The sequence below is a fragment of the Mauremys reevesii genome, linkage group 1, assembly GCF_016161935.1.
Source record: "Mauremys reevesii isolate NIE-2019 linkage group 1, ASM1616193v1, whole genome shotgun sequence".
NCBI classification, from domain to species: domain Eukaryota; kingdom Metazoa; phylum Chordata; order Testudines; family Geoemydidae; genus Mauremys; species Mauremys reevesii.
In genome coordinates this window covers 122,416,751-122,441,417 of record NC_052623.1, presented here as the reverse complement: position 1 = coordinate 122,441,417, position 24,667 = coordinate 122,416,751, and the positions used below count along the sequence as shown (strand labels likewise).

Sequence of the window (24,667 nt, the reverse complement as noted above, 5' to 3'; positions counted from 1 at the left end):
TCTTCCTTTAGACTAGTTCATTCAAAATTGAGAAATGGTTTGGGACCTGAAAAAGCAGGAAAGCTTGTTTTTGTTTTCCAGAATATGAACAAACAGGAAAATGAAGGTGAAGACAACCGAGTTAGCTGTAGAAGCCATGTTGAGATGAGTTCCTGTCTGCATCCTGTAGAACTTGCCATACCAGTATTGCCCTGGCCTCTTCTTTTGTCATTCAGTGTTGTACGCATTCTATACCAATATGCATTTCCTCACCTTTTGGGGGCGAAGCCAGACTTTAAGGCACCTGCTCCCCTACATGGTGTAAACTTTGTTTGTGCCAATCAGAAACGAACACAAACAGGTTTTGGGCCCCGTCCCCTATGACACTTCTATGATGTCATAGTGGGTACTTTATGGCCTGCCTGCCATGTGCAGGCAGGGAGAGGAGAAAGAAAATGAATCCTGTGTATACCCATGTATTCTGTGTATACCTGTAACCGAGCCTGATCACCTCGAAGCCTCTCTCTCAGCTCACGTGTTTCAAATAGAGCTTCTACGTTTGCCGGTCGTTATGCGTTGGTTTATATTTGTAAGTATCAGTTATGAAGGTGAAGACAACCGAGTTAGCTGTAGAAGCCAATATTTTAAAGTTTTCATGTTAAAAACAAAAACAAACTTTATTTTAAAAAAACTTGAATGTTTAACTAAATTTAAATGCTTGTTGTGTTAAAATATTATATGTTTGCTGTTGAAGAAAAAAAAATCCACAATACATAACGTTGTTGTTTTAATTAAATACAATAATTTAAATGTCTGTTTGGTGATGTTCTCCTCCTATTACAGCATGGCAAGAAAATCCTCCAAATATTAATGATTAACCTGTTGAATTGGAGATAGATATTTATGAAGTCATTTGGAGGTGAACTGTTTCAAATTACCTTTGGTAAATGAAATAACCAAACAATCATTCATTTTCTGATATAGCTGTAAAACTAATCTGAAAAGTTTTCAAAATAAATCACTTTTAAAATGTAGGTTTCATTTTTAGAAGGTACACACTACATCTCTCAGAGTTGTGAAGAATATGTATTAAGGTTATAACAACCAACAAGAATGCACTTTTACGTAGAAATCCATGATTAAATTGAGTCTTCCTGACTAGTGATTTAAATCAAATCCACCCTGACTAAAAGTCCACAGATATGTATCAAGGTATTTATAAACAAAGACACTGTCATCAGAATTTGCAGAAGCAGCATATTGCTATACAGCTTGGGCAAAGATATTACATTAAACTTTTATTAGGAAGAGTACATGTATTTTATAAGCCAAGATGCAAAATTCAGCATTTCTGGTACAATATTAATATCTTTCTGTTTTCGTTGTTTGTCAAATTTAGATTTCTATTGCCCAATTAAAACAAATTTATAGTATCATGACCTCAAGAATCCAGCCGTTTCATTGATGTTTATGTTCAGCAGACAAGCCCATTGACCAACTGTTACAAAACAGATTACAGGACACAGCATCTGTTTCTCCTACAAATGCCCAATGAAGAGAAATTAGCCAACCTGCAACACAGCCTGTATGTTTCTTCCCAAAGGCTTTGTTTCTCTTTCTTCCCATAGATTTTTTTTAAAAGAGACTGGCTTTCTCTGTAACAGATGGGATTCCTGGCAAGTCTTGGCTTGCTTTCCTCTAAGTCAATGCTTCAGTGGTGCAGGATCAGAACCCCAAAACAGCACTCTCTTAGCACAGAGGTTCCCAGCCATTTTTAAAAAAAAAAACAAACCATGTCCCACCTTAGCATTTTTTAAGTTGATTTTATTTTTAAAAGCTTGGATCCCTCGCCCATCCTTACAATGCAAGTAGACTGACACCTAGTGTTCCGTGTGTGTGTGTTCATGAACTATTAGGCAAATTACTCAAAATGCAAGTCAAATGGTGCTATAAAAACATCCCTACCTGTTTACAAAGCGTCAGATAAGGGGAGCTGGAAGGATGGCAAAAGTAATAAGTGCCAAGTCACAATGCCACTCACTCAGATTTAATCTGGCTGTCCCTCCAAAAAATTTGAGAGAGGGGCATTGTGATCTGGTAATTGCCCACCCACCCGTGGCACTTTTACTCTTAGACTCACTGTGCCACTGCCGCCACCAACCCCCTGCTCCTCCGGAAAGTCTGATGCACTCACATCCCCCATTGAGAAAGTCTGTCTTAGCAGGGGTAATTAGAGCAAAATTCATCATTTTAAAGTGACTTGAGATAACAGTAATACAATACTCAAACATATCAGTTTTGTAAAAATCTAATATATAGAATTCACTAATTTCTTATTTACATTATTAGAAAGGGAATATTTCATATAAACAGGTCAAACTGAAAATATTTTACGTTTATCTCAAAAGGCAAGACAGAAGGGAGAAAAATCTCTCAAAAGATGTTGAGTGGCAGTTTGCTGTTTCAATCACCAAATCAATAGGAAAAAATAGTATGTGGCACCAAAAAGTAATGTTTATATTCTCCAGCCTGGCGCACTGGGCAACTGTCACAGGAAAAATTAGAGAAGAGCATCTGTTTCTCCTGCAAATGTGCAATGGAGATACTGCCTAAAATAGCCCTTTTCCATCAAGAAAGAAAAAAGTCTTGTTTATCTCCACAGAAATATGTTTTCAAACAAAAACAATAGGCATCCCTCCAGGTTGATTTTCTGACTGCAAGAACAGATGCATATTACTCATCAAGGTAATATTCTTGAGCAGAAGTAGTCAACATTCAGTTTACAGCTTACTAGCATTAAAAAAAGCATTTTAAAAAAACAGCATATGTTGCATCATTCACTTCTCCTTCACGGGTAGCTAGAGTTCAGTTTCTTTTCAGAAAATATTTGTCTTACCTTTACCATTTTGCCATGCAGTGTACCAGGACAAACTGAGAAAAGAAGTGATGAAAAATAACACGGTGGCCACAGTTCCATTTCGGAGCCTCATCTCATTTCAACATCACACTTGTTTATATTGTACTTGCGATTTGGATTGATCAGTTGTATTTGTACTGAAGTCAGTTTATTCCACCATTAGCGTCACTTGACCAACAGGAATGAGAGATGTAGCTCTCTCATTTCAAAAGCTCTGTAAAACCAGTCCAGCAGTCACATCGCTTCGAACTTTTACTCGAATCACTCATTAGCCTTCATAAAGTAAACTTCTTTATGCTTCTACTCCTGTTTACAAAGGGAACACAATTGATCAGTTAGAGGCACAAAAATATATTCATAAGCAGTCTCATCTCTATATCAAAACACATAATAGAAACACTATTAGTACTATGACGCTCTTTACTAAAAAGGACAGTCAAGTATGGCACAAGCAGATTAATTCTCCTTTCCTGTCACCCATTTTTGGGATACTTTCTTCAACCCTGAATACTACTTGACATACTTATTTGTCCTTTTCATTAAAAAGCTTTGTTTTTAAAAGACACAATTAACACAGGTTTTGTTTGTATGCTACAAATATCCATAATATTAGTATTTGTTACGGCAGTACCAAATGGCCCAAACAGGACCAAGCCTCACCGGTCATAGTGCTGCATACTAGAATCACAGAAGATTAACTCTTCAAGAAAAGACCTACAGTCCAAGGCCTCAATCCTGTGATTCACTGCACATAAGTAACAGTGGTGCACTTGCACAGAGCATCACTGAAATCAACAAGACTATACAGACACAGTGCACAGTGGTGCACCTGTGAACAGTGAACTGAAGGATCAGTGCTCTAAATTAGCATTTCCAGAGTCTCAGTATTTTAGTTAACTGCTCCTGACCCAATATAGTATGCACAGGTCCTGCTAGTGAAGGCAGGGGGCTGGACTTGATGACCTTTCAAGGTCCCTTCCAGTTCTAGGAGATTGGTATATCTCCAATTATTAAAACAGTGTTAGTTGGATGCACAGAAGACAATATGCTAGATTCAATTCTACACAGATCTGTGCAGTACAAGAAATTGGGTGGTCCAGCAGTCTCCAACTTTCTTTCAACCACAGCTATAGCTCTGGCATGGGTTACACCAAGGCCTCAAAGCTCCTTCAACCTACACCAGCTGGCAGCAGTCCCCAAGAAATCATCTGAGAATACTACACTCCGGCCACCACTACCCTTCACACCAGGGTGTAGTGTAGGAGGTAGCTATGCCAGTATTGCCCAGCCAATAGCTCAATTTACTGGAAAATTCTAAGTATTCAGCCTTTTTGCACTACCTGAGCAGATCAAAGTTCCCAAAACAGGCCAATGTCTGGTTTTCGGATTTTTTTTTTTTTTTTTTTAGTACCAGAGAAATCTGAAGGACTTTCCCCATACTAGATTACACTATTATGAAATGGCATAAATATGAAGCCTAAGTACCTGATATTGTTTCTTTAAGATACTGCCAACTTTTCTATTTCAAATTCCATCTGACAGAAGTGTGTTACTCAGCTGGTGAGAATTTCTTTGGGTTTAAATGTTCCAGTTCAGAATTGATAATTTATTTCTCATTCAATTAGGTCATCACTTAAGAGCAAACGGAAAAATCTTTTTTTTACACTGGCACCTAAAGACCCCAATCAACTGGGGCCCCATTGTGTTAACAGCTGTAAAAACACATAGTAACAGAAAGACCCTTATGCAGAGAGCTTACAATTGAGACAAGATGCACCAAGAGTGTGTCACGAACAAATGGAGAGAAGAGGATAACAGTTATGGGAGCACGTGATTACGCAGACTAGCACTGAGCACAACTTTCAGGTTACAAGTCTTTTTTTAAAATATAAAAAAATATTAATATCAGACACCTTCCCAACCCTTTTCACTTGGTAATTTACCATTAGTATAATGGCTGTAGTGACCCTTGAGGGAATTTAAGAGGAGTTGGGCAAGTGCTTTACATATTAGTTTGGAGAGGGCATTCCACATTAATATCAGACACCTTCCCAACCCTTTTCACTTGGTAATTTACCATTAGTATAATGGCTGTAGTGACCCTTGAGGGAATTTAAGAGGAGTTGGGCAAGTGCTTTACATATTAGTTTGGAGAGGGCATTCCACACGTAAGGAGCATCATGAAGGTACTTGTGGGAGAAGTGGACAAAGATGCAATAAAGGCTGACACTGAAAGAGCACCTGGGACAATGCAATAAGATAAGAATAGATAAATAGGAAGAGCAGAGTTGTGAAGAAAAAACAGGAGTACTTGTGGCACTTAGAGACTAACAATTTATTTGAGCATAAGCTTTCATGAAAGTTGTGAAGGACATTTAAGGTAGACAAGAAGATTGAATTTGATGTGAAGCAAGAGAGAGGGAGAACCAGTGGAGAGATTCAGAGAGAGGACTGATACGGTTTGAATTATAGGTCAGGAAAAAATATTTAGCACTCCCATATTGAACGGTCTGAGGGAGATGAGATGGACATAAGGAAGGTCAAAGAGTAGGTTGCAGTAGTCTAGTCAGAAGATGAAGGCCTAAATGAGAGTTAAAGTAGTATGGATAGAGAGAAAAGATCATGGAAGTGTTAAGGGAAAAAAGCAATGAGATTTTTATATGGCCTGGATATGTACGATTGAAAAGATGGAGGAACCTAAAATGACTCTCAGATGACAGGCCCAATTGATTGGGAGATTAATGTCATCAACAATGCTGACAGTAACAGCATTAGGTTGATTTTAGAGAGCTATTATGGTGATCTGCGGTAACATCTAGAGGTCCCAATCAGGACTGGGATCCCACTGTTCTGTACAAACACATAAGACAGTCATTGCTCAAAGAGTTTTTATAAGACAAGGCATGATATATGAATGTCTCAAACAACCAGCAGAAAGGGGAAGGAAGAAAGCAAGCCACAGTAATATGTGCAAAACTAGATGTTTCCAAATGAAGTAAGTAGTATTGTAGATTTTGGTTGGTTGGTTTTGCTCTTATGCCATTCTTCCCAACCCCCAGCCCCCTCCTTCTTTCCACCTATAACCTAGTTAACATTATTTAGGGGTACAGTAACTCCTCACTTAACGTCGTCCCGATTAATGTTGTTTCGTTGTCACGTTGCTGATCAATTAGAGAACATGCTCATTTAAAATTGCACAATGCTCCCTTATAATGTTGGTTGGCAGCCACCTGCTTCATCCAGTACTTGCAGAAAGAGCAGCCCACTGGAGTTAGCTGGTGAGGGCTTGGAACCAGGGTGGACCAACAGTCCCCTCCATCAGCTCCCCTAAGTTCCCTGTGCAGCAGCCACCCATCAGGCTATCAATTCAGATGTCCCTCCCCCACTGCTGTGTGCTGCTCCCGCCCTCTGCCTTGGAGCTGCTCCCAGGAGCCTCCCGCTTGCCATGCATGGCAGGGGTGGAAAGAGGAGTGCTAATGTCAGGGTGTCCCCCCTCCCCCCACTCCTGTACCCCATCTCCACAGAGCAGGGGGAGGGACACGACAGGGCTCAGGACAGAGGGAGCTTACTAGCAGCAGCAGCTGCTGCCTCAACTTGCTGATCTACGTAAAGCGGCAATGTACTTAGAGTGGGGTCAGCGTACCTAAAGGGGCAATGCGCGTCTCTCTCTCACACACACACATGCACCACAACCACCACCCAGCACTTTGGAAAGTGGAGGGAGTGGTGCCCTCCAATGGGATAGCATGGGTTCATCTAGGGTGACCAGACAGCAAGTGTGAAAAATCAGGGTGGGGGGTAATAGACATCTATATAAGAAAAAGCCCCAAATATCAGGGCTGTCCCTATAAAATTGGGACATCTGGTCACCCTAGGTTCATCACCCCTTCAACTTCCAAGGTTTGCAGCCACTGCCATGCTGTGTCTCCTCCCTCTATTTGTGCTGCCTTGTAGAGTGTCAGGCTACAATAACAATGTGTTAACCCTTGAGGGCTCAGCCGAGTGCTATTTCATCATTTAGCAGTAAGACATTCCCTAGGAAATACCTGACTCCACCACCTCAACCAAGCTTCACAATCATCATTGCTGTGTACAGTATTGTTTAAAACACACACACATATATATATATATATATATATATATATATATATATATGTCTTTTGTCTGGTGAAAAAAATTCCCCTGGAACATAACCCTCCCATTTACATTAATTCTTATGGGAAAATTGGATTCGCTTAACATTGTTTCGCTTAAAGAAGCATTTTTCAGGAATATGCCTACAAATGTTAAACAAGGCGTTACTGTACTACACTGCATCAGAGACTGCACATTCTAAGACCTTATCAATACTAGAAAGGTTGCACCAATTTAACTAAAATTTTAAATTGATCTTGTTAACCCAGTGCATGCCCCAATGTTGATGTACTTAAACCATTTAACCCTCAGCTATCAATTTAGTTTACAATAATTGCTTAAATTACTAAAGTAATTTAGCAAACAAAACTGATCTAAATGAGACGTCAATCAGTTGAAATATATTTATATTATATGGTTTCTACCAATTTATCTAGATGTATTTAGTTAAACTTGTGAAACTTCTCCAGTATAGAGATGGCCTAGGCTTCCCCACTATGGACGATGTGACTAAAGGCCTGACTTCGCAAGATGTTTAAGGCAATGGCGGTTGAGAACCCCCAACATCTCTCATCCCTATCTTACTGAATCAAATAATTGGCTAATGTCTACATACTTTCAGACACCTTTGGTCAATAGACATTAAGTAGTTTCAAATGTGTGCCAAAACCTGATATGCGTTAATGACCCAATCCTGCAGTCCAACTATGCATATACATAGGTCTCTGTAGGATCAGGACCTAAAGAACCTTGTGGTTCCGAGGAAACCTCAACACGCATTGGAGCACAAGTGCCTAGAAAACAGAATTCACAATAGCCAAAAAAACCACACACCTTTAAAAAGCTGTTTTGTTTAATATACAAAAAGAAAAATTATAAAGAGAAAAATAAATGGACACATTCTCACTACAGCCTTTTTTAAACCCTTCCTTTCATTAGAGCATTTTTCTGTATTTAAGGTTAGGAGAATGAGTGTAAACACAGGACTGGGAACCAAAACCAAATTCATTCTAATCTCATTTGACACTGACTACAAGCAGGAACCTCTCTACTACAGTTTCGTCCTCCTCTGTAAAAATGAGGGTTCGAGCAGTGCATCTACTTCACAGGATGGCTGTGAGGGTTAGAGGTAACATTTGTAAGTCACTTTGAAGAAAGTCTCATGCATATCACGCTCAATAATATAAATACTATAACCACTGAGCATTAGTAGGGTGCTCAAGACTGATAAACAATGTAACCATCGTAACAACTTCAGCAAAAATGGAAAGCAATTCAGAGATAATCAGAGAGTCAAGGCCAGCCCACCCTGTTGTGCCTGGGGCTGTCCAGCACACAGGCTTGGCAGGACGGAACACCCTGTGTAATTCCTAGAACACAAGACAAATTGAGGCTGGATTATGACCCCTGCTCCCCTAAACGGTCTCGCTCGCATCCGTTTACTGGTGTCGTTTCTCTCTTACCATCACCCCTTGATTTTCTTTACAGCTACACCCCTTTGCCCCGGGATCCCGCAACGCCCGGGGGGAAGCGGAGCTCGCGGACCTGCCAATCGCCCCCACGCGTCCCGGGCTGCGCGGGCGCCGATTGGGCTGCTTCGGCAGCGGCGAGAAATAACCGTCGCCTCGTTCCGCGGGGAGGGGGCAGCCCCCGCGGGGAGGAGCTTCCGGAGATACGGTCCCTGCTCCGCGGGCGGCGGGGGGAAGTGATGGGCGCCCGCCGCCAGGGCGGGGGAGCGGGGCCGGGGCACAGCCCACGCGCCGCGCTCGCGGCACAGCCAGGGCGGGGGTCCCGGCCCCCGAGGTAACGGTCCGGGTCGGGCACGGTTCGCTGGCGGCTCTGCCCAGAGGAACCAGCCCGGAGCCCCCGCAGCGGGGCCCCCACCTGCCCTCCGCGAGGCCCCGGGCTGAGGAGGGGGCGTGTTCCGTCCGCCGCGCTCACCTGGGTCTGGGCTCCCGCGCGGGGGGTGAGGAGCCGCCGCTCGCGCTTCCTCGCCGGCAGGGGCTGAGGCGGCTCCTAACGAGCCGCGAACTCCTCAGCCCGCACCGCCTCCACCCACCCCATAGAGCGGCGGCCGCTCCATCCGCCCGCTGCGCGGAGAGCCCGCCCGCTGCAGCTCGCCGGGCTCCCCATTGGCCAAATGGTCCTCCGCGGCAGGCCAACCGCCAACTTGCCGAGAGGCGCCCTCTCATTGGGTCAGCCCCCTGTCAATCTCGCTTCTGGAGCTATAAATAAATCTCGCGCGCCTGAGCTGGTGTGGTGCAGTGCCTGGGGTGGGACTAGCCTGCAGGTGGTTCGCGCCAGTGTTTGCTGGTGTGTGCTACATGCGCCGCCTCTGAAAGGACACAGCTGCCATCCAGTTCCGGTGCGCACAGGGGGCTCGCTCCGCTTGTGAGAGCCTCAGGGCGTGTCTCAGTCTCCTGGGGCCAGGTGTGGCAAAGCTCGCTCTGTTGCGGTGCTCGCATAGATGCCTGGAGCTCCCTGGGGGTGTCTCTCATAGGCTAACTGGGGTCCTGTCTGCTCCTGCAATCAGATGTTGCGGGTCCCAAGATGGCTTTATAGAAAAGGGGGCGGGGGGGGGGAAGAGTGCTGTCTCTACAGAGCTGGGGTTTTTCAGATTCCAAAAACAGGCCCTTCCTCACTTGAGCTAAAGAACAACGCTATTGCTTCACACTAGTATATAGGGTCACTGCATTTCAGTTTCCCCAAAAGAGGACACTGCTGGGGGGAGGAGTGAGAAGTGGGGGGTTTTGGAGGGGGCACCTGCAGGAGGGGTACTCACTGGAGGTGGGGGGCAGTTTGTCTCTATCATGGTGGTAGGATGGCTGGGGCAAGCCTAGGTTGCAGTGACAGTCATCATGTGGGACCGCCATGCCCCAGTGCAAAGAACTGGGGTGTGGGTGGGTAGGATCCAGCAGCTATGGCTTGCAGAGGAATGGACCAATCAGTTGCGAATGCAGGGGAGGGCCCCATCGGGAAGTGCACCAATGGGGCTCTTTCTGAGCTGCACCTTGTCTGCTCTGCAAAAACTCTCCATGTTTCCTGTTTAAAAAATCCACCTGGACAAATAAAAGAGGTTATGACTAGGAAAATCGAGACCTATGGTAACCATAAGTATGTAGGCCATATAGCCCCTGTATTATTCCTATTATTAGAGAGGGCTTTTTGAAGTCAAGCATAGGCTAAGAGACAGGGAAGAGCAGGCTAAGGCCCTGTCTGCACATAAAAGCTCTGTCACTTTATACCAGGTCCCTCAAAAGTTGTATCACTCTAACTGTATCACTATAGTTAGTGCTATAACACACCTAATGTGAGTACCATTACACTAGTATAAAAGTAGTTATACCACTACAGTTTATTCCTAGATAGGAAGGGGAATAATCTATACATAACATGAAGATACCGGTTATGTACAGTATGGCTTCACATTACTAATACCAGAAGATCAACAAATTGATGTCTGGGAGCCTTCTGTTGTACTAGTCCATAACACATACCTGCAGCACCATGTGAAAGTTGTCATCTTGCCCGCAACTGTACTGGTATAAGTAGGGTCCTACCAAATTCACGGCCATGAAAAACGCATCACAGACTGTGAAATCTGGGCTCCTGCCATGAAATCTGGTCTTTTGTATGCTTTTGCCCTATACTATACAGATTTCACGGGGGGATGCCACTGTTTCTCAAATTGGGAGTCCTGACCTAAGAGGGAGTTGCAGAGGGGTCACAAGGTTATTTTAGGGGCTCGCAGTATTGCCATCCTTACTTCGGTGCTGCCTTCAGAGATAGCGAATGGTGGCTGTTGGCCAGGCACCCCACCAGCAGCAGTGCAGAAGTAAAGGTGGCAATACTATACCATGCCACCCTTACTTCTGTACTGCTGCTGGCAGCAGCTCTACCTCCAGATACTTTATAAACACACTCCAATAGTAAGGTAATACCCAGATGAGCACAAACCTCAATTGCATTTGGTGGCTGCTAAGATTCCTCAGGAGTCCCCACCCTATACCCAAGATCCTTTATATAAGGAAGGTGGAGCCACTTCCACCTTCCTTATATGCAGGAGACACTACAATCCACTTAACCCTTTCCCAGTAGAATCAAACTTGCTACCAGTGTGATATGTTTCAGACAAACACTGCCAATCTGTTACACATACATACTGTTACCCAAAACCCTGAAATGTAGTTACAGCTTTGAAGTAATGAAAATTAACTAAGCAGAGTTGACAGTTATCTCTGTTCCTCTCCAGTATCAAAATACTGTGTTTTACATCAAGCTGAATAAGGTCCATTGTAATTTATTCAGTATGTATGACTGTCATATTTTTTATCCCTTAACTCTATCAGATATCATCCTGCCATTGTTTCATTGCACCTGTCCCAAAAGATTTGCAGACCATGAAAGCATGCTTGTATGCTACCATCAAAATCAAATAGCATCATCAAAATTAGCATAGATAGCAACCCTCCAGACTTATGAAGGTATGCCTGCCATGTGGTTCTAGTTAACAATATCCAATCCTTTTTCCTCTCCAAGTGTCACATGGTAACTCTTTTGTGTAATAGTCTCTTGTCCTCTGTCCAGCTTAGGCCAGGTCAGTGCTAGAAACTTTAGCCAGTTTAGTAATGTCAGTTAGGAGTGTGATTTTCTTTACAACATTTCTATACTGGCAAAAGCTTTAGTGTAGATGCAGGTATACGCACATAAAAGTGATTTTTCCAGTGTAGCTTATTTCACTCAGAAAACCAGTACAAACTGTATTTAAAAGCCATTTTACATGGCAATTGTTTCATAAGGATACTTTCTCTTCATTCAGTAAGGCCAAATTTACATTAGGAGGGTTTGCTGGTATACCTATGCCAGTATAGCTACACTTTGACATTATCTCTTTAGCTATTAACTTCCATCATCAAATAGAGTAACTAAAAATAGAGCTTTTCACAACATCCAACTTTTCCCCCTTGTGTTAGTTGCATGACAAGAAAGGCAAAATAGAGAACAAAATCAGAGTAAGGACACCAACCATCAACTTGCCCCAATCCAACAGTAAGCAAGTATCTATAGGCATATTTTACCATTTGAAAAGTAGAAAATTGCACAGCTAAGGACAATTGTGCATCTGGGTCTTCAATAAAAGAAATTTGGGCTCTTTGATAGAAGCTTCATAATAGTAATTGTTTCTAGTAAGAGTGGCAGTACACCTTGGAAACTGAACAGTGTCTCATACCTGTAATTCCTCAACAAATCTTTTATTTCTTCGTGATAGTCCTATGTATTCAACTCTTATAAGCAACTGAAGTTTTGAAATATAGTTCATAGGTCTACACTGTTTTAATTTGAAAATGTAATTGAAATAAAAACTTTCCAATAAAACAGGTTCATTTTTAAAAGCAGCGCTTCAAGAGAAATCTCTATAAAATGAATAAGTTTAAACCCTTAGTGTTCCACTTTAGCCTGGTGAAAGAAGATCAAGGGCAGTCAGTCTATTCTATACAAACATTAAAGAGACAGTGGCAATCAATGGTATCTCAGCATAATAAAGATCTCCTGCTGCAAGGCATCTGCAAAGGCATTTATCAAAAGTAAATGTGAAACCGAAGTCAAAGTGTTACAAGAAAAATCAGACCTATGGTGATTTTACTGTAGATTAGTGACTATTTGGTATAACAGAAATGACTGGTTTACATTCATATTATCTAATGGAGCCATAAGGTTGTCACTATTAATCAAGTTTGGAGCTCCCTTTGCCAGGACCCTGTACTTTCTTCTAATTCTTTCAGCAGTGTGGATCCTTGTTTGTGCTGCTTTCATACTGCCTTTCCTAGAGAGCAAGAGCAATGGAACAAGAATGGTAAAATGGGTAAGAGTGGGGAGAAAAAGAGGAGCTGGCTTTACATGTGATTTGGGGGAGAGGCAGGACTGAGGCTTATTTTGAGTTTTGCTTAGCTGAAAAATGGCAGCCCAAGCAGACTGACAGCTGCATTTAACTGGTTCAGAGAACAAACTTTTCATGTGGTTCAGCCAGTCAGAAACTAGCTGATAACCAGAATCTATTCCCACTTCTGTCACTGACCTGCTTCCTGCTTGTGTAACCTTGGGCAAGTAACTTCACCCCTCTGTGCTTCTGTTCCTTCCCATCCAAACCCGTTGTCTGTTTAAACTGTAAACTTTTCAGGGCAGAGATCGTTTTTCACTATGTGTTCATACAGTGCCTAGGACTATGAAATCCCTATCTCCATTGAGGCCTTGATACTCTATCATACTACTGTAACTTCAAATAAAAGTACAGAATGTTTGTTATGGTTTATTGGTATATTTTCAGAGCATATAAATAACACATCTCAGTCCATCTTTAGAGACATAAAACCAAAAACAAATACATGTTTTGATGAATAAGCTTGTTTGCAAGAGACAGTTATTGGTTTTCAGTATTATAAGCTGGTTTTAGATTTTAATCGGGTAGGAGCAGCAATCATGTCTTCATGTGTTTCTTTTGCAGTGCCTCTCATATTGCCAGTATTTAACAAATAAATAACTCCATACAAAATTCCATGTAAATAGTGAAAAAAAGGTTGCAGAGCGATGTGATCAAAAGTCAGAAAATGCATTGTCTGCACAACCTTTATCCTGGCCCTTGGGTGCATGCATTACAATACAGTCTTTTGTTACATGATCTTGCAGAAAAGACGACATTTTTAATAGTGTCTCTGCTCTAACATAAATCTGAAATCTGGAAACCCTGAATTTTATTTAGTGTCTCTGTTGCTCAGAGAGATTTAGGTCCAAAACCCAAAATAGAAATAGATGGGCCTGTTGTTCAAGATGAAGTCCTTGATGGGTTCAGGCAAAGAGAAATCATATGAGAATAAAGAATTGGGATTTCCGGCACAGTCAGTCCACTAACATATCAACAAACACAAACAAACATTTACTCACAAATTTAACATACAAGCTGAAAATAATGCTCAGCCATAATTTTATTTTAATTTAAAAACAAGCTTATGCTAATAGGGAAATTAGCTTCTTCCAAGAAGCTACTAAATGTAGATGTTAACCAACTTCATGTTGCAATTTGGCATGTCTCTTATTCATAGTTCATCTTCTCTAATACCTCAAAGAATACAGAAAGTGCAGTTCCAGAGAATTTTGCAGAACTAGACTCATCGTTTATGAAACTCCTAATGAGTCATTTAAAAAAAAAATAACCCACACTAGCGATGATTCTCCTTTCAGTGACATTGGTGTAAATTAGCAGTCATTCCATTGAAGTCAATGGAATTACACAAGTCAAAGTGTAGGGGGAGAATTTCTGTATTTCTGTTTTGGTGTTAATACCCACATGCCATCTTGAATTCCTGACAACAACAACTAGGAATCCATCTTGGCTGCCTTTCTTCCCCCTCCTCAGGTATAGTTTCCAGCCCTTTTCTACCAAAAGGCGGGAAACCCAGCAACCATGTAACATGTGATCTGCCCAGTAACAGCAGGGATTATAAGGGTTAGCACGTCAGAGGGAAGCTGCTGCCAATCTGAGTGGCAGAGTGGGATCACAGCAGTGTGTTCTACGCAGGTGCATAAGCCAGAGCACCACATCTTAGGGTCGCGGGAGGGTTTAACACACTTGCACGCAAGGGTGAGCTGCTAACTGCCACCCTCTCATCTGGATCTTACTTGCACCATGCCAACGCAGGGCAGGAAAAAGAAGAATCACCAGCATCAGTCAGAGTTACCACCTACCTGTTGTCTGAGGTCCATGCTCCTCACCCTGCTGAATCACCTGGTGGGTTCCAGACCCGATCGGCATTGTGAGGTCAGGAGGCTCCAGACACAAGCTGCAAGAAATGGTAGAGACCTTTTAAGTCCTCCATACCCCTTACCTGGGACCCATCTTGGGAAGAGAGTAAACCTTTTTTGGTCACAGTCAGTATAGTTATAGTGCCACCTTTACCTATTTACCTTGCTTACTTGTGTTGGGAGTTCTTTATAGCATAGCCCATTTACTTACCTTGTTTCTAATAAACATACCTGTGTTTTACTCCTGCACTCCCTTGTTGGTTTTTATTTTGGGTGATCTTAAACCCCAATGATAGATGCAGATACAGAGACGAATCTCTCCGCTGGTCTCCGGCCATCCTAAAACCAGTCAACAGTTCTGGCGACTGCCGCAGGACTCCCATTCTGTTTATTTTTGTCCTTTTTATTTTTACTGACTGTGACCGCAACCCACTGGTTGCACGATTGTATTTCCATGCCCGAGCGCACCAGGGACGGAATCTGCGAGTAGGTCAAGAGGCCGGTGGCTGATGTGCCACTGCATCCTGCAGGTGGGCAGCTTAGTGCTGGCCCCGGGTACTTGTGCTCCACAGAGCCAACACGCTCATTGCTTCCTCAATCGCGAAGCACTGACTGGGAAGCCGGAGGTTTGGGTGAGGGGTTTGTCCCCTAGTTCTGATTGAAGAGCCCCACCCCATAGCTGAGGGTTGGCTTGCTGTGGCTGATGACTCCCGGACATTGCCAGGAGATAGCCACCGACTGCAGTAAGGTCAGCGAGGCAGGCCAGCAGGCCAAGGCCACCATAGCAGAGCATCTCTGCTAGGTCTGGCCCTGCACATCGGCAGTTATTGAGGAGGCGACAAGGCGAGCAGAAGATAGCTCTGCCTTGTAGGTCCGAGGCCCCCACCTCACGCTCCTGCCATATCCCGTGCTGCCGAGGAGATTAGAAGACCTGATCTCATACATACCGAGGCAAGGAGCCCGGTGTGGATTTTTGCTGCTACTCAGCAATAGTAGTGACAGCTTGACCAGCTAAGAGGCAGATAGTTTTAACTACTTCTACTATCAATATGAGTGTGTGCACCTACGAGAAGGATGACTGGAGTGCCCTGTGTAATAAAGAGTCACTTATCTCCAGTGTCCATTACTTTGGTAAAGGGAAGAACCCCTGGGTGGAAGATCTGTTCCAGGGCTGGGAGGCACTGCGTTGCGCTGTCCCAAATCTGGGTGGGTTTTATGGGGGGAAAAAACCCAAGCCCTCAAAGAAACTTAAGAAAAGATCCCTGATTTATGGGATGTATTTGGTGTGGGTGGAGCTAGACAAGGTCAGTTTCAAACAGGCCACCTGAATCAGAGACTTTGAGTCCCAGTTACAGTCCCAGGACTCAGAAATAGAGAAGCTCGGGCTCAAGTTGGAGGGCTTAGTGGCACAAAACAACACATATGTGTCACAGGTTGGAAGGTTAGAGCTGAAGGTCCAGCAGCTGGCTAAGAGGGAGAAGCAATTGCTCTCTGTGAATAACCAGCAGAGTGAATCTCAGGCAGCTATCCGCGAGCTGCTAAAGGAGCTGTGCTCTAGCCAACACCACCAGGCAGAGCATAGCAGTTGCCTTCAGACCGTGGAAAAGCTGAAGGAAAAGTTAAAAGGACAAAAGGAATGTTATGGGCAGTAAGCAAGGCTCCCTTGCACAGAAGTAAAGCTACCACAAGCTACAGCAGCAGCCCAGTCCTTTCAGAGGAGGAGTTCTGCTGTGCCTCCCTGAGGGTTACTGAGAGCTCTTGAGACATCTTCGGCTCCACCACAGGAAGCCTGCGAGGAGGGATCTAAGCTGCCCATGGCACCAATTACTAGGACCATCGTTAGTTATGGGTCGGAGTCAGCCCTTGATACCAGGCAGGAGCTAAAGGCTTACACCCTGGAGCAGTCCCGTGCGATGGGGAAGGCGCTGGGTCCCCTTACAAGGGACACATCATTGGACTGGCTTCCTAGGCTGTGGCCCATACCAGATATTCTAAAGGAGGATGCCGCATCCCTAATCAGAGAATGCATGATGGGAGAGGACTTCAGCACCCTCCCAAGTCAACTGCAGGTGGGAGACGTTGGTCTGCAAACTTCCTGCTCCTATTGTAGGCAGAGTGTGAGTTCTTTGTAGCCCCACCATCTCCAGAATATATTAAATGCCCCAAAACTTTATTAATGCAGCTTTAAGGTTGCTCACTGTTGCCTCGTGCCCTTCCATAAAGTGGAGAGTGGCTGAACTTAAACCTGTGAAAACCAGGAATTGAAACTTTAAATTTCTGAAAACCAGGAAATAGAGAGTTAAGGTACATCCCACCTGCTGGCTCCTTGGCAACGATTACTCTCACCACAGAAGGCACTAGCTATATGTTAGTCCCATTGCTACTCCAGCATCATCTCTTCATCTGCTGCCTCTCTGCTTGTCCAGCCCAGTTCTCTTCCCTCAGGCCTTCTCCACACAAAGATGCAGGCATCAGGATGGAACCCATAGGTTGAGGAGCCGGGGGAAATATGAAGAAACAGTTCAGGGACTAGCATGGAGTCAGTGGGTATGTTTTTATGAAGAGGGGAACAGACATGGGGGGCATGGATGTGGCAGATGTTGTGAACAGTGCTGAAACCCCCCCACACACTATCCCCTCCTTTCCTCACCACTCTTCCCTGCACTGCTCCGACACCCCCATATTCCCTTTCAGTGCTTAGACCTCCCTATACTCTCCCCAACTGCTCCCACATTTCCTCCATCATGGACACTGCTCCGATCACATACACCCACAGTGCTTCAAGCCCCCAGCTCCACCCTCTTCCTTGCCTTTCCATTTTGCTAGGAAGCTTGGAGGGGTCATGGGGACAGTGCTTAAAGTGATCTGGGGTCCATCACTCCCATATCTGACAGTCCCCTGGCCCAGCAATTATTTCTGCCCTCCAATTCCCAAATCACTCCATTCACATCACTTCTGCTCCTCCTGCAGCTCCTGGGTTCTTCACCCTCCCCTCCCCGCCCACACTTCTCCCAAGCCTGACGAGGGCTGCAGCATGGTTTTCTTCTCCCTCTTCCTAGGGGAGGGGGAAGGAGCAGGAGGGATGGGGAGCTGCTGGGTTCTTTATGCTCCCTCCTCCTCCCTCCCTGCCCTGCATGGGAATGGTGTGGGGTTGCTGCCGAGGAGAGAATGATGGAGCGCTGCCTGTTGCCTGCAGCACCATGATTGGCTTCTCTTCCCCAGGAAACTGGGCAGTAAAGAACTCAGCCAATCAGAGGGCGGTTTTCCCCCTCAGGCAGTACTAAAAATGTAGGCCTTGGGCTAGTCCAGCTTGCTTCTTAGCAATTTTATTTCTCAGGTCTGAAATCTGTTGCAACCTGGCACACTTTAAGCCCTGCATGTGGAGGTGGGAATGTGGTGAGGATGTGAGCAGTACATGTGCCAGCTGGAAGCAGGGAGTGGCAAGGAAAGTGGCGATGCTGCATCCTTGCCTCAAATCCAGGTCTAGTGTTTGGGAAGAGGCTCTACACATCCATCTGCATCGGGAGGCTCAAAGAGTCATGAAGTGACTGACTGATCTCATTGAGATGTTCTCAGCTGAATGAGAACGCCCCATGGAGATTAATGCAACCTAAAAGAATAGCTCAGACTTGGGAACTGCTCCATTCATCTCAGTGAGTGCCCCCCCAGCAAGTTTCAGCACTTGTGGGCCTGCGTTACATACAGGGCCAGCTCTAGGCACCAGCCCAGCAAGCAGGTGCTTGGGGCGGCCAACGGAGAGGGGCAGCACGTCCAGCTCTTCAGCGGCAATTCGGCAGCGGGTCCCTCACTCCCTCTCCGAGCAAAGGACCAGCCGCCGAATTGCCGCCAAAGACTGAAGCGGCGGCAGTAGTGCCACAGATCAGAATCGCGGCTTTTTTTCCCCCCGCCCTGCTTGGGGCGGCAAAAACCCTGGAGCTGGCCCTGGTTACATACCAGCCATGCCTCTTCTCAGCTCCTCACCCTAGTCTTTGCATTGTATGCCTGTGCCATTCACCAAGCATTTCTGTTCCCAGCTCCTCACCCCATCTCACCACCGTGTGCCTGTTTCATCCACTGAACATGCTCATTTGCATCTCCCCATCCCAGTCTCATCACTGTGGCTGCTTGTTTTGAAAAGAGGACAGAAATGGGGGACATGAAGGGGGGGGCAGAGTGGAATCCCTTCCTACATTCCTCATTTCATAGCTCTGACGCCCCTTCTGTCCTCTCCACTCACTGTTGACACTTTCTCTTTCTAGCTAGAAGCAGCAGCATTGGTGTACGGGTGAGCCTAGTGTTCCTTCCCCACTGCTGGAGGCAGCATGGAGAAGGTGGGGAGTTCTAGGTTCCTTCCCCTGATTGAGAAGCAGTCTGGGGGAGCAGAGGAATACTAGGTACATTTTAGGAAATTTTAGACCAAGGTTTTAGGTAAAAGGCAGACAAATCCCAAATAAACAGGAAGCCTATGGACTAATTATTAGTAAATCTAGAATAGTTTGTAGCTATCAGACACCAACGAACATGCACCAAAAATCATGAACCTCAAACACCTATGTAGCTTCTATCAGACATACACACAAGAATTAGTGTTAATAAAAACCAACAACCCCAAAACCTGTCAGCACTGAAGTATATAGATTAAAATTAAGTAGGCTATTCCCTTTTCCACAGATCCAGTAGGAGCATTAGATGCCCATATTCAGATGCCAGCCAGAGACCCAAATCTGATCCTACCATATACGCATAACTTCCATTGTAGTCGATGGGAGAACAACAATTTAAGTGAGACATGTCAACATTGTACCTATAAAAGAAATACTGTTTGATATTAAAGCCCCTCCAGTGACACAAACACAAATCCTCAAAGATATTTAGGCACCTAACGCTCTCTGAAATCATCAGGAATTCAGAGTGGTAGCTTTGTTAGTCTGTATCAGCAAAAAGAACAGGAGTACTTGCGGCACCTTAGAGACTAACAAATTTATTTGAGCATAAGCTTTCGTGGTCTAAAACCCACTTCATCGGATACATGCAGTGGAAAAATACAGTAGGAAGATATATATACAGAGAGAACATGAAAAAATGGGTGTTGCCATACCAACTCTAACAAGAGTAATTAATTAAGGTGAGCTATTATCAGCAGGATAAAAAAACCTTTTGTAGTGATAATCAGCATGGCCCATTTCCAACAGTTGACAAGAAGGTGTGAGTAACAGTAGGGGAAAAATTAGCATGGGGAAACAGTTTTACTTTGTATAATGATCCATTCACTCCCAGTCTTTATTCAAGCCTAATTTAATGGTGTCTAGTTTGCAGATTAATTCCAATTCTACAGTTTCTCATTGGAGTCTGTTTTTGAAGTTTTTTTGTTCGAGTATTGCGACTTTGAGGTCTGTAATTGAGTGACCAGGGAGGTTGAAGTGTTCTCCAACTGGTTTTTGAATGTTATAATTCTTGACGTCTGATTTGTGTCCATTTATTCTTTTGCGTAGAGACTGTCCGGTTTGGCCAATGTACATGGCAGAGGGCCATTGCTGGCACATGATGGCATATATCACATTGGTAGATGTGCAGGTGAACGAGTCTCTGATAGTGTGGCTGATGTGATTAGGTCCTATGATGGTATCCCCTGAATAGATAGGTGGACAAAGTTGGCAATGGGCTTTGTTGCAAGGATAGGTTCCTGGGTTAGTGTTTTTGTTGTGTGGTTGCTGGTGAGTATTTGCTTCAGGTTTGGGGGCTGTCAGGAGTTAGATGCCTAAATAACTTGAAGGATCTGGGTCTAAGTACTGTGCGACCATGGAGATGAATGCTGCTCCCACCCACCAACTACACAGGTGATTAGAATGAATGGGGTCAGGACCAGGAAGAAACACAAATCAAAGTCAGAAGTATTACTGGCAGCCAGAGTACACCAAGCAATTAATAAACTGCTTCTGAGGCTGATAAACTGCCAGAGATCACAAGTTTGATAACTTAAAAAACTGTATTGCTAGCATATGCATCTCATGAATAGTATTCCTGTGTTTCTATTATTCCCATCTCAAGAGAAACAAATCTACAACAAATTATAACATTTGACATGTTTTTAATAATGCAATGACACTCTTGCTGCAATAGACAGATGTGTAGAGTGTATTCAGTAATATGTTAACCAATCATCAGACCTCAAGGTGCCTCATGCTACACCATAATGTAACTATTTATATACATAACTAAATCTTAAAGCTATCCAGGGACAGATTGTGCCCCTAAAATACAGCATTAAGGGACTGCAGAGTCACACTATCTTAGGGGTGAGCTCCTGTGGTGCATGGTCACTGCACCTCTGGCTATGAGAGGCTATCATGTGCACACACTTCCATAGCTGGGCATGATCTTGCGTCTTCCCCATTCTTTTTGGAGAGGTTAGTGCCTGTAGGAATATTTCTGAGCTGCCCTGCCCTCAAGAGAGTATGTGGACTGTGATGTGATCAGCTCTTAAACAAGAGATGCAAGGAAAGGGAAGGGGGAGCTCCTGTTTCCATCCCTATTATGTAGAGGATAGCTACAATCTGGCCTTAAACCTATAATGTTACTCCTTCCATTTTGCCTAAGCCTGTGTTTAGATTAGGATAAAACTAATATCTGATGCTAACTACAGGCCAGCATAAACAAATTCAGTGTACGCTCAGGGGTATCATCCAAGCATTGTTTCCTATAACCCGAATACTGGGATTGGAGGTATTTGCATAATGTTTAATTATTTAGTCAGAACATAAAACGTGTCTCTCTTTTAAAAAACATTTTTGTAAAACGTCTCAATAATTAAAAACCACCACAGTTATTAGCAGTAGGGAAGTCTTTCAAAACATATTAGTCAAAACAAATAAGTAACTACATCTAATTCCACTCATCAAAATATACCACTTGGAGAGAAATCCCCAAGCGGGAGCAGGGGAATCAATACAGACTACTTCATGTGAGTGAACAAAAAACAACCCAAAATATAGCAGTTTAGCTACTTTATCTGGCAATTTCAAGTAGACAGAATTCAGAGGCTTAATTTACTCATTAATCTGTATATCTGTTCCTTAAAAGACCAAATCAATAGTATAGATCTTGCTGAGAAGTTCATCTGTACTTATTGAGGTTAAATTCAGGGCCAGCAGAAGGCCTATATGAGCCTATTGCATATTCTGGAATGGGCGGACATAGGCCCACCCAAAACTAAAGGCCTAACCTCTCAATCAACAGAGACAAAGAATGAAAAAACAAGAACAAGAGTGATGGTCATAGGGATAAAATGAGGGATCCAGTGGAGGACACCAAGCAGAGAATCCCGAGCAGCACTTGCTACTCCTCAAAGGAGTCCGAGGAGCCAATGGATGCTGCCCAGAGGAACGCTGGCCAGAGATATGAGGCAACGAGGTATCAGAAACATGCCCCACAGTTGTAGAACCCCACCTCCCCCATGCCAATGTGTTGAGCTTTGGCCTCCTAGTCTGGGAAATGGCCATCTTGATCAGTGCCAGGTGGAGGTTGACAAGGAGATCTTGCAACTTTGTGGGGCCATGAATGGTGTGCACAAATACCAGGAGTGTGGGGAAACATGCTCAGCAGGAGGTTCTGGAGGAGCTGGAAAAGGGACTGCAGCCTGACACATTCTACATGGATGCTCCATGGTCTCCCTCTCGCTGCAAAAGGGGCATGTTTTGGGAGACTCCATGAGCCATGCCAATTGCACAACTGTGCTCAGAGCTGCATGGAGGAGCCACCAAATGAGATTCCTAGTGGATTATGGGACTAAATGGAATACAGGCTGGCCTCCTGGGCCTCTGCAGACAGCAGCAGGTCCTACAGCTTTGTGTCAGGACAGGACATGAGGGCTAGGAAGTAAATAGTATGGAGCATGAGCATGTATAGTGATTTGTGACGTGGGATAGCTCAGTGGTTTGAGCATTGGCCTGCTAAACCCCCAGGGTTGAGAGCTCAATCCTTGAGGGGACCACTTAGGGATCTGGGGCAAAAATCAGTACTTGGTCATGCTAGTGAAGGCAGAGGACTCAATGACCTTTTGAGGTCCCTTCCAGTTCTAGGAGATAGGTATATCTCCAATTATTATTTTTAAAATGTGTTCAGCCTGCTTAGGTGATATGTCAGAGGTGGATGGGGTCCCGTGGAGTGGGGACCTGATGGTAAGCTCTGGAGGGCCAAGCATGAGCAGAGAGTGGCCTCCCACTGGACTTGCTTAAAATAAGTGAGAGAAGCAGGAGGCAAGTCTGCCCTCACTTTCTGAAGCACACAGTGGGTTTGCATGTGGGATGAGCAGTCCCATGCACCATGGCACTCCAAATGTAGTCCAGGAGGTCCACAATTCTGGTGACTCCAGCCAGGACCAATCTCTGGTACTCCAAGGAGGACTCCATCACCTGCACACGAAGGTGTGGGTTGTGTACCAGTGGTTTAGCAAGGCAGTCTTCCTCCTCAGTGGCCACTCCAGACCTGGTTGCTGAAAACAGATTCCAGTTCCTGAGGAAATCCTGGTTAAGACTAGCAGCTCAGAGAGATCTCTCAGATGGAGATAAAAGAACCACCAGTCATATCAGAGCCCTCAGAGGAAGGTGTGCACCAGCACACTCCGTGCTGGATTATAAGCAACAGAAAGGAGTCTCTGCAGAGACTGAAGGCAGAATGCATAGACCTGGCTGTGAATGCAGACCTGGCCCACCCTGGTCTCTCCCAAGGCCTATGTGGGATATGATGGCCTGGGGTTTGAACCCAAGGTCTTTGGCTCTAAAAGCAAGAGCCTCTACTGCTTGAACTAAAAGAATCAATCCTGGCAGCTTAACATCTGTAAAACTCCTAAACCTCTACATGGACCAGCCACTACGGAAGGAAACTGGTGAATTTCACAGGATTAGAATCTGATTTCCAAACAAGACAAAAAAAGGAAAATTAAATTAAAGAGTTAGCCAAGGACACAGAGTTTAAAAGATACTGTGATTAACTGAATAAGGTTTAATCCACAGAATTATTTGCATAATTTGTCATTGGTATAGATAATCAGATTCTGATCTAATTTATACCTGTGTAAATTCTGAATAACCATATTGAAATCAATTATCAGCATCTGGGCTGAAGCATAAAACTCAAAGGTTATCTTATTTAGCATCAATGGAGATTTTTATTTTCTCTTCTAAATTAGACTTCATGCTTTAGCAGCATTTCAGTACTCTTCTGCAAACAATTAATCTTATGTCCTTCCACCTTCTTCTAAATTCACCTATTACCTTCAGCTCCGGGCTCTATCTTGTTAAAGGAGACTTATAAGACATCTTTATTTTTAGAGTCACTGCTGTTCTCATCAGGCTGCATAACGCAGGCAAAGAAACCTCCGCTTCCCGTCCTGTATCCTTGGGGTAACTTCTAGGGGTCAATATGAGCGTTACTATTCCAGAGCACTCCAGCTGCGGTCATATCAAACAGGAACTGGGTGAGAGACTTATCTAGAAAGGCTGATCCAAGGAAATTATCCACCAGGCTAAAACAGGGAAAAACACCTGGAAAAACTAGCATAAATTTGCTTTTTCATATAACTGACCTCCTGATCTCCATTTTCTCATATAAAATCAAAATTTAAGTCCACATAAATGAACTCAAACTGTGAATGGTACCATTCTGTAAAGAGAATAAAAGATTGAAGTGCCCCCCCGTAATGGTGCACAATCACCTCTCATGAGTGTCTCCTGTTGCGTGGGTGCAAACCTGCATTCTCTCTGCTCATGATGCCTCATCAGCTATTAACTTCATCAGTTGGATCTTCAGTGGCTCAGCCTTCCAGCCGAGTTATGCACAGCC

The 24,667-nt window shown here is 44.2% G+C and overlaps 1 protein-coding gene and 1 long non-coding RNA gene across 4 annotated transcripts in view; both read right to left on the bottom strand.

Annotated features, from left to right (window-relative positions):
* The window catches only part of MGAT4A (alpha-1,3-mannosyl-glycoprotein 4-beta-N-acetylglucosaminyltransferase A), a 125,336-nt gene extending 116,177 nt beyond the window's left edge, over positions 1-9,159 (bottom strand). The window contains exons 1-2 of one of the 3 annotated variants that reach the window (XM_039520030.1): positions 8,972-9,159; positions 2,876-3,202 (exon numbers count right to left, since the gene is read on the bottom strand). In XM_039520030.1, coding sequence (XP_039375964.1) covers positions 2,876-2,969 — 94 coding nt within the window. In that variant the 5' untranslated portion in view covers positions 2,970-3,202; positions 8,972-9,159. Of the gene's footprint in view, positions 1-2,875; positions 3,203-8,493; positions 8,845-8,971 lie in introns of those variants that run through there. The other 2 variants (XM_039520015.1, XM_039520023.1) reach the window with 2 other exon arrangements.
* A 3,107-nt stretch (positions 9,160-12,266) lies between these two features.
* On the bottom strand, positions 12,267-24,667 carry LOC120388217. Its single transcript, XR_005590524.1, has 3 exons — positions 24,540-24,667; positions 14,771-14,865; positions 12,267-12,854 (listed from the first exon to the last, which is right to left on the bottom strand). It is a non-coding gene; the product is annotated as an uncharacterized LOC120388217 (long non-coding RNA).